We start from the raw sequence: 9,425 nt of genomic DNA, 5'->3' as shown, positions 1-9,425 counted from the left end.
CTTAGTTAGGTATAAATAGTTATATAATTCAAGAACCTATTTATTATTTCAAATAAATAATCTTAAATCAATCAATTTAAATTTTAAACCATATTTAAGAAAACATAAATGAGTAAAATTAAAATATTTGAAAGTGAAAAAACAAATAAAAACTATATGTTTCATATAATAAAAAAATATTTGCTTATTATTATACTACTTTTCAATTGAGTAAAACAACCTCACGCAATTAAAAGTCTAAACATATATTCGATGTTGAATACCTTGAGGCGACAATAGAGTAGTTTGGATTAGGTTAGGTTGAGTTATTTCAGATTAAATTATTTTAAACTTAAGTTGTATTTAGTTTAGATTTAATTTAGGTCATGTGAGATTCAGTTCAAATCTATGGTAAGTTGGGTTAGATTGAGTCAACTTAATATTGAATCATATTATTTAGGGTCAATATTGGACTAGTTGGTTTTTAGGTCGGTTTAATATAATATCATTTAGTTTTCAAGTCGGCTTAATATTAGATTGGTCAGATTTTGGTTCGAGTCAACCTTCGGGTCAATTTGAATTGAGTTTTTTTTACACAGAATAATACTTGGAGGCTAGCTCCTTACAGTCTTAATGTTCTAATTCCTTCAGCGTCAGTTGCCGGCAGCGGTAATAACCCCTGTAGTGGGTTTTCCGGGATACAAAGTTCCTCAGTCAAAAGTGCCATGAAGTCAGCACACCTGTTCCCCTCTCTCCATGTGTCTGATTTCTTTTATCCAACCTTCTTTCCATAACTCTTCACGTTCTTTAAACCATCTATTTTCTTGCAGATTCGTTGTTCAACGCATCCACAATCCATTTAGCACCCAGTTCGACAATCAGACAGTTGATCCCTAAATGTTTTGCAAGTATCAGACGCTAATTGAGTGTATACATAAAATATTGATACATTCTTACATAAAAACGCTTTTTTTATTTTACAATTTTATCATCACCGTGTGCTCCCTCAGGGTTCTTTCTTAGTTGCAGATGACGTTTGTTGTGGTCAATCTTGGCAGTTAATAGGGCTGGTGTTGTTGGAGTTGGAGATTTGTTCATTATAACTTAGTCGGCCGGGTTGCTTGGTGATCTAACGGTGATTGTAAGGAGGGTTTTATCCATGTGATTCGAGGTAATTTCTGTTGATTGTGTGTTTGTTTCTTGTATGATGGGCATTGACTTGAGCACTCTTTTTCTTACAAAAAAAAAAAAAGATTTAAGGAGGTTTTTTTAACGAGGCCGAGGTCTTTCGCTTCCCTTGAATTATTATTCTTATAAATTTAAATTACCACCTTTAAGAAAAATAAATAAATAAATTATCCGTTTTAAATAAATTGTCAATTTTAGATCATGTTGATGTTCGATTTGAGTTAAATTTAAACAAATCAAATTCAAGATATTTCCAATTTGGATTATTTTCGGTTTGAGTTGCTTTTAATTTGAGTTATTTTTAGATCAAATTACTTTTTGTTCAGGATAATATATCAATTCAAATAGCTTTCGATTTGGGTCAAATTGAATACAAATTCGTATTATCCAGTTAAAATTCAAGTCAGTATTGATTTAGTTCGATTCGTTTCATATTTAGAATCAATTCAAATAATTGAATTTAAGTTAATTTTGCGAGGTCTAATTTAATTCCATATTAATATATAAATCATAACATTTATAATAAATTATATGATATCCATACTTATAAGACACAATTATTATCTATTTAAAAATATATATAGTTATCATAAGAAGTATAAAATTAATAAATGAATCATGCAAACGTTAATTGTAAAATACAAACTTGTGGAACCAGAATTATGCAAATGTTAATCGTTATTACAAAATTCTACGCTAAAACTATGAGATTTTCATTTCTATGCTTGGTAAAATTCGACTTGATTCGAAAAATCTAATTCTTTTGATTCGACTCAAATTGGTTTTGAATTGTAATTTCATAAACTCGACTCGAAAAAGTTTCAAGTTCAAACTGAATTGTAAAATACAACTCGAATAGTAACTTGAATAACTCAAAATTTTTAGTAATTAGTAAATTGATTTTTAAGTTTGAGTCGAGTATCTCGAATTTGTATGATATATGTATATCACATATGAAAAAAGTGAATATATATAGTTATAAAAATCATCTAAATTGAAATCAAATAATATCATAACATTATAAATATACAATTAAATTTAAAAAGAAACTAAAACATTCGATTCGACCCAAAAAAATTTAAAGTCAACTTCGAGTTTTAAAATATGATTGATCAATTTAAATAACTCAAAATTTTTTGACTCGACCCGACCCGATCGAGCCCCTATCTCTCATATATAATTTTTTTGAATGAGATAGATATAAATAAATTTTCAAGGTGGACATCATCAATAAAATATGTCACTAATAGAAAAAAAATTCAAATTTGAAGGCGAGCGCAATAGAATTTTCGGATAAATACCATCAACAAAATAGGTAATCAAAAAATTCAAATTTAAAGATAAATACATTCCTATAAAAAAATTCAAATTTAGAGATAAATACATACCCACTTCCAGCCCTCAATGAATCTCCCGCTGCATTGTCATTTGTTATATGAAACATGCTAGTCGGGAAAGGGCTGGAAAGCAGGGCGTAAATGTTAGTAAAAGAAACGTGATATTATTATCGTGATATTATATCAAAATATTTTCATTTAAATTATAAATAATTAAAAAAATTACAGTATTTTTGAATTCATTTCAGATAATTTCGGTGATACAAAAGAAATGTAATCTCTTTAAATATCTTGAGTTTAAATAAAAAAAATTACAAAATATATATGTGTTTTCCATAAATTTAAAAAAATCTAAACAAATACACTTACGGGCAAAATTAAGAATTTATTATAACAGTTAAAATATTTTTATAAATACGATTTATTTTAATTGAGGGAATCTTGATAAATTTTTCTTTATTTATTTTTTTTAAAAAATATATTTTTAATATTAATTAATATTTTTTTGAATGAAAAAGAGGGCTTTAAATTAAAGCATATGATCTAGAACATCCTTTTGGAGCAAAGGAAACACGAGAGCAGCAGCAGTGTGAAGAACAGCAGCGGGGATCCGAGAGTGATCTGCAAGTATAGCAAGCGCGTCCGCCGGTTGATTAGCTTCACGTGGAACCCATTTAGCGTGGGGTCAGGGGAGGATCTTCCGCCGTTGAATACACCCTTATAATTACCGGACTACTAAAATAATTACATCACTTTTCAATCATTTTATTTGTAACATGAAATTATTAAATTTCTTTCTTTGCTTTGTCTACTTTAAATGCCAAATTTTTAAAATTTAAAGAATAATACTACAAGGAAAGGAATCCTACCCAGTGAGAACATTAACATTTGGTGTGTACTCTAAAACAAGAGAAACTTCCAAAATTAATATACGTTGTAACATTCACTTTGAGAAATTAAGGATATCTAATCATACATAATTTAGACATAATTTTTTATTTATCATGTCATAAATATAAACAGAATCAAACCAGAACACATATATCTTAATGACGATGTTATTATAATAGGATCAATATATCTTGAGATATTATATTTCATAATTGACAAATATTTGATTTATTCTAATTCAAATACACATAAATATATAAAAAAAAATACATATAAATGTAGTTTTTTTATAAAAAAATATTTTAGATCTCTAAAAATAGTTTTTTTTTTTTTTAAATCTTACACTCCCCAAAGAACCTTTAGATAACCGGAAATGAACACAACCCTAGAGCTTAACATTCAAAACACTAGAAAGAGGGGGGGGTATTATTTGTAAATGTTTCCCATAATAATCACAACTTTGAGGCGGACATGTCACCATTTTGTGGCATGAATCACATTCACCAGAATTTAACAACTAAATTTACAGCAAATGAATTCAGATAAAATGCATTCACCACCATAAGATTTTAAAAACCAGGTATCCAATATAATTTCCATCAAAAGAGTTCATGACCACAAGCTGACACTAGTTTAAGCCGTACACAGCTATTAACATTAATGTTCTCAGGTAAAAAAAAATGCTTTTAAAATGAAAATAAGGTAAATATAATGACCACCACAATCACTCTCCAGCTACAAACAGCATCCTATTAAGCAACGTGTTTGAAAGATGCAAGGATATGAAGGACCCCAGAACCAATTGTCTGATGGGCAGCCATCCCAGTTGCAGTGACACCGGCGGTATCACAACTGATGAAAGGCTTATATAATACATTAATACCAGAGAAAAGCCTCGAATTATCCCTGCCGCTTCCCCACATGAGCCTGACTTTAATTCACTTGACACAGGACACGAAAAAGCCAACTAAACCGAAAATGTAACAGAACATGAAAGCACTTACAGAGTTTCTTAGAAACACTTCCTGTGGACAATGGATGGACCAGACTCGTCATACTCTCCCTTGGAAATCCACATCTGATGCATCAGGTAAAAAAAGATATGTCAGTCTCAGACAACCAACAGAGAGAAAAGTGAAACAGAAGCCATTTATATGCAAAAACATATTTCACCTGCTGAAAGGTGCTGAGCGATGCCAAGATAGATCCTCCAATCCAGACACTGTACTTTCTCTCTGGTGGTGCAACGACCTTGATCTTCATGCTGCTTGGAGCAAGGGCGGTGATTTCCTTGCTCATACGGTCGGCAATGCCAGGAAACATAGTTGAGCCACCACTGAGCACAATGTTGCCGTACAGATCCTTCCTGATATCCACATCGCACTTCATGATTGAGTTGTATGTAGTTTCATGGATACCAGCAGCTTCCATTCCAATGAGAGATGGCTGGAACAGGACTTCGGGACAACGGAATCTCTCAGCCCCAATAGTAATGACTTGTCCATCAGGTAACTCATAGTTCTTCTCAACAGAAGAGCTGCTCTTGGCAGTCTCCAGTTCTTGCTCGTAGTCCAGAGCAACATATGCAAGCTTCTCTTTCACGTCACGGACAATTTCCCGTTCAGCAGTGGTTGTGAACATGTAACCTCTCTCAGTAAGAATCTTCATCAAAGCATCAGTAAGATCACGACCTGCAAGGTCCAGACGGAGGATGGCATGTGGAAGAGCATATCCTTCATAAATCGGCACAGTGTGAGAGACACCGTCACCAGAATCCAGCACAATACCTGTTCCAATAGGGAGATAATTAAGTGGTGGGTTGACCAGAAACAATCTATAAAACTATGGAACATTTACAGGGATTTAACAAACCTGTTGTACGACCACTGGCATACAAAGAGAGAACGGCCTGGATGGCAACGTACATGGCAGGTACATTGAAGGTCTCAAACATGATCTGGGTCATCTTTTCTCTGTTGGCCTTGGGGTTCAGAGGTGCCTCAGTGAGAAGAACAGGGTGCTCCTCTGGAGCAACACGAAGCTCATTGTAGAATGTATGATGCCAGATCTTTTCCATGTCATCCCAGTTGCTGACAATACCGTGCTCAATGGGATATTTCAAAGTAAGGATACCTCTTTTAGATTGTGCCTCATCTCCTACATAGGCATCCTTCTGACCCATCCCAACCATGACACCAGTGTGTCGTGGTCGACCAACAATGCTGGGAAAAACTGCCCTGGGAGCATCATCACCAGCAAAACCAGCCTGAATGATAAACAAAATCAGCTCCACCAAGAAAATGTAAAGGTCTTCATTAAAGAAACAAACAATAATGGAGAGAATAACTCAGGTCTACAAATCAACTAACCTTCACCATTCCAGTTCCATTGTCACAAACAAGGGGTTGAATATCCTCGGTATCAGCCATCCTTTAAAATTCTACAAACAAGATTTGAGATAGTGAGTTCTAGAAAGAAAGAAAAAAATCTCTACAAGGAATCTATGCCATTTCAAATAATTAAGAAAAAAAAGGAAAATATATGTCAATCACATATTTAAAAAAAAACCAAAAGAAGAGGAACTTAAGTAATCATTCTTTTCTTCAAGCGCATAAAAAAACTATTTAATACCTAGTTAGCTAAAGAATCTACAATTGTCCAAAAGGTCAGTTAACCAAATAAACCAATTCAACAAAACCAATTTGACAATATGATTAGTTGATTTTTTATTTTGTTGGCTCAGACGTTCGGTGGAATACTTATAGAAGTGTTTTTAGTCCAAAATTCCATTTGAAGTGTATAAATATTCCAAACAACTCATTTTCAATAAAAAAATTAACGTTTGAAAAGTAATTATTGACTCAAACTAAAAAATTGAAAAAACCATATTTTTTATGTTGGAAAAACTCGTTTGAAGAAACATTTCCGAACTAAGCGTAAGTAGGTTGTCGATTTTACTTTAAAGCCAAATAAATCACTTACACCCTATATAACTGTACCTGAACCAAATACAACCTTTATACAACTATACCTAAACTTGATACCCATACAAAACCCAACTCATTTTAGTTTAAATCCATTTACAATCTACAAATTTATAAATCCAACCCAAAATTATAAAATTATAATAAATTTAATTAAAAATAAAATTAATTGATTAAAATTCAACCAAAAAATTAACCCACCGTGTTGTGACACGTATCTATCAAATCAGTATTAAGTATACTCGGGTCCCTTCCCAAATCAAGGCCGACCCAGACCAAACTATTATTTAATAGATTCGGCTCACTATTTATCAAAAAAAAAAAAGATTCGACTCACTACATCATTTATGATTCTAATGAAAGACAGATACAAATTTTAAAATAACTTCAATATAACCACCTACTTTTTATTTACATATAAGAAATAGGTGAAGATTCACCGAAGAAAAATTTAACGTGGACTAATATTATTGGGTTGAGATATAGATGAATTGGGGGAGCCGGACCTCTAATAATTTCTCCATCCGACGGAATATTAGCTATAGATAAGAAGAAAAAAAAGACCAAATTGAACGAAGGATTATCCCGGTTATGATATATATATATATATATGTTCAGTCGAGTCGGGTCGATCAATTTTGATGTATTAAACGATTCAGCAGCGTTTGATATATAAAAATTGAACTGATTGGAACTTACCAATTTGCAAACATTTAAAAAAGATTATAAGTTTTGTTAGCCAACCAATTTCACAATCCAAAACGTAGAAAGCATTCACGGACAGTTATAAGCAAGACACCAAATCAATTATCCAAAGAAAAAAAAAACTAGAGCCTTCAAATAACTTCAGAACAAATCTTAAAAATTCAATTAAAACCATAAAAATGAAAGGATTAACCAGAAGAAGCTGGAAGGGAACATGAATCATCTCATAGAGATCTACAAAGAAATCGCAAAAGTAAAGAAGCAAACCAAGGTAAGTAAAGATCCAGATAGCAAAAGATGCAGATCGTGCTATATCAAACTATCTGGAAATTAAAAGAACTTCAGATCTCAGCTCAATCATCGGTAAAACATCAAAATCCACAGATCGGTTGATTTGAAAGTGAAATAGAAGCAAACTAAAAGTTTCACCTGAATAAGAACAGAAGCAAGGATAGGAACTGGATGAAGGAAGAGAGATGAAGACGAAGACCAAAACGAGGACGGAGAAAACGACGTCGCTTGCTTCTCTCTTTCTCCCGGGCGGCTAATGGCTATGCTGTTGGAGACGGAACTGGAGGCTGAATGGAGAGAAGACGGGCATTTATATATGAAAAAAACAATGGACAATTTCAAGGGAAGGGATTGAATATTATTTTTAGTGATAAATATTATTTAATTTATTGATGTCAATTAAGATGTTTTTTTCGAAAAATGATCAGTTATCGGTATATTTATCGATTTAATATCGGTAAAATTATATTTTTTGATCTAACACCTGTAGCAGTAAAACGCGTTTTTTATCCGCGCTATATGTTGATTTGGAGTCACGTGGGGTATAGCGCGCCACCTGTACTGCGCTATACGTTGACATGGCTTACACGTGGGTATAGCACGACCCTTGCTCAGCGTTATACCTGGGTATGAATTATATTTAGCGCGGACCAGGGTCCGCACTATACCTTTATCTGAATAATTACATATAGCGCGGTGCAGGTACCGCACCTTATATGGTTATAAATAGCATTCGCTCTCCGTTAAGTTTCTCACATCTCCTCACATCTCTCTCCTCTAACTTATAAATTAATACAACAATTCCGTCAACGAGTAATAATTCTGGTAATTTGATTTAGAAGTTCCTACGATTTTTCGTTATAAATTTTGTTATAATTTTTTTTATTATACTTATTGTTTATTATGATTATTTGAAAAATATTATACTAATTATTTTCAATTAATTTTTGTGTTTATAAAATTGAAAAGCATGAGCATACGTCAAAATAATTTTGGGGTACAGGTAATCATATAAAATTATATTATTTAAATTATTTACGTTGATGTGTAAAAAATTTATTGTGTTATATTTTCGTTCATATATAATTTATTTAATCAGGTTTGTTTCAGTTATTTTTTTTACAGATATAATATTGCCGCACTTTTAAACTCAAAGAATGACGCGACTTTCAGCTATTGTTTATTATGATGGTGAAATTCGAGAAGATGAAACTGACGTTATTTTCGTATCAAATAAGCGTGTTAAAATATCATTCAAGAGAAACATAACTCTTGAGGAGCTGATAACGAAGATTTCGAGAAAGATTCATGTTGGAAGTAGTAGAAGAATGTCGTCGTTGCAGTACAGATTTCCAACATCATTGTTGCCATTAACTTATATAACGTTTGAACTTTCGAACAATGATGATGTTCAAATGATGGTTGAAACTCAAAGTAATTATTCAGACGCCGCTATTAAGATGTATGCACATTTTGTTTAAGTGCGTGCTGTTCAGGGTCAATCTTTAAGCTCCCACTATGGGCTTGCTGATCAAGTTGATCAAGTTGACAGCCCGACTACAGTAATGTGTAATGATTTTAATGCCATAATGGGGAGACATTCATCCGTAACTCCTTACGATATGTACCGAGGTGGATCCACGAACAATCCGTATGGCAACACCGCGTCCAGTTCAAGGGGAAGGCATTCATCTGCAAATTTCTTTGACCATATGGATATGCCGTCGACGCAACCATCTATGCAGTTTCCATTTGACACGATGGCTTCAAGCTCCAGGGAGAGGCATTCGACTGCAAGTTTTTTCGATCTCAATGTCGATATGCCTTCCAGTTCAAGGGGAAGGCGTGCAAGTAGTAGGTTCTTCGACCTAAATGTGGAGAGCATGGAGGAACAATCATCTCCACCAGAAGAACCGTTTCGTGAGCCTGGTGCGGATGGTGCTGAGACTGGACAATTCATTTACCCAGAATCACCGCAATTCAACTCCGATGATGATGAAGTTCCAGAAAATGTGGCACAAAGTGACCCTCCTGTATACATGTATGAAGC

At 33.2% G+C, this 9,425-nt stretch overlaps 1 protein-coding gene across 2 annotated transcripts; it reads right to left on the bottom strand.

The window, feature by feature from the left end:
- Window positions 1-3,962: 3,962 nt before the first annotated feature.
- Window positions 3,963-7,662, bottom strand: LOC120144853 (actin-7-like). Of its 2 annotated transcripts, XM_039158811.1 has the most exons (6): window positions 7,514-7,662; window positions 5,765-5,835; window positions 5,268-5,661; window positions 4,569-5,182; window positions 4,400-4,473; window positions 3,963-4,301 (listed from the first exon to the last, which is right to left on the bottom strand). In XM_039158811.1, the coding sequence occupies exons 2-5, from the start codon at window positions 5,822-5,824 to the stop codon at window positions 4,408-4,410; spliced, it is 1,134 nt and encodes a 377-aa protein (XP_039014742.1). In that variant the 5' UTR covers window positions 5,825-5,835; window positions 7,514-7,662; the 3' UTR covers window positions 3,963-4,301; window positions 4,400-4,407. The 2 variants fall into 2 exon arrangements, with proteins under 2 accessions (XP_039014742.1, XP_039014741.1); XM_039158810.1 differs by having other exon boundaries at window positions 3,963-4,473.
- Between the last annotated feature and the right edge of the window lie 1,763 nt (window positions 7,663-9,425).

This window comes from Hibiscus syriacus, unplaced genomic scaffold (genome assembly GCF_006381635.1).
Source record: "Hibiscus syriacus cultivar Baekdansim isolate YM2019G1 unplaced genomic scaffold, ASM638163v2 tig00110890_pilon, whole genome shotgun sequence".
NCBI classification, from domain to species: domain Eukaryota; kingdom Viridiplantae; phylum Streptophyta; class Magnoliopsida; order Malvales; family Malvaceae; genus Hibiscus; species Hibiscus syriacus.
This window is presented reverse-complemented; position numbering and strand designations above follow the sequence as displayed.

Coding starts and splice junctions, on each gene's coding strand:
- LOC120144853 (XM_039158810.1), bottom strand. CDS start 5,824: ATGGCTGATACCGAGGATATTCAACCCCTTGTTTGTGACAATGGAACT. Junction 5,662..5,764: donor ATGGAACTGGAATGGTGAAG/GTTAGTTGATTT, acceptor TTTATCATTCAG/GCTGGTTTTGCTGGTGATGA. Junction 4,474..4,568: donor CGCTCAGCACCTTTCAGCAG/GTGAAATATGTT, acceptor CTGATGCATCAG/ATGTGGATTTCCAAGGGAGA.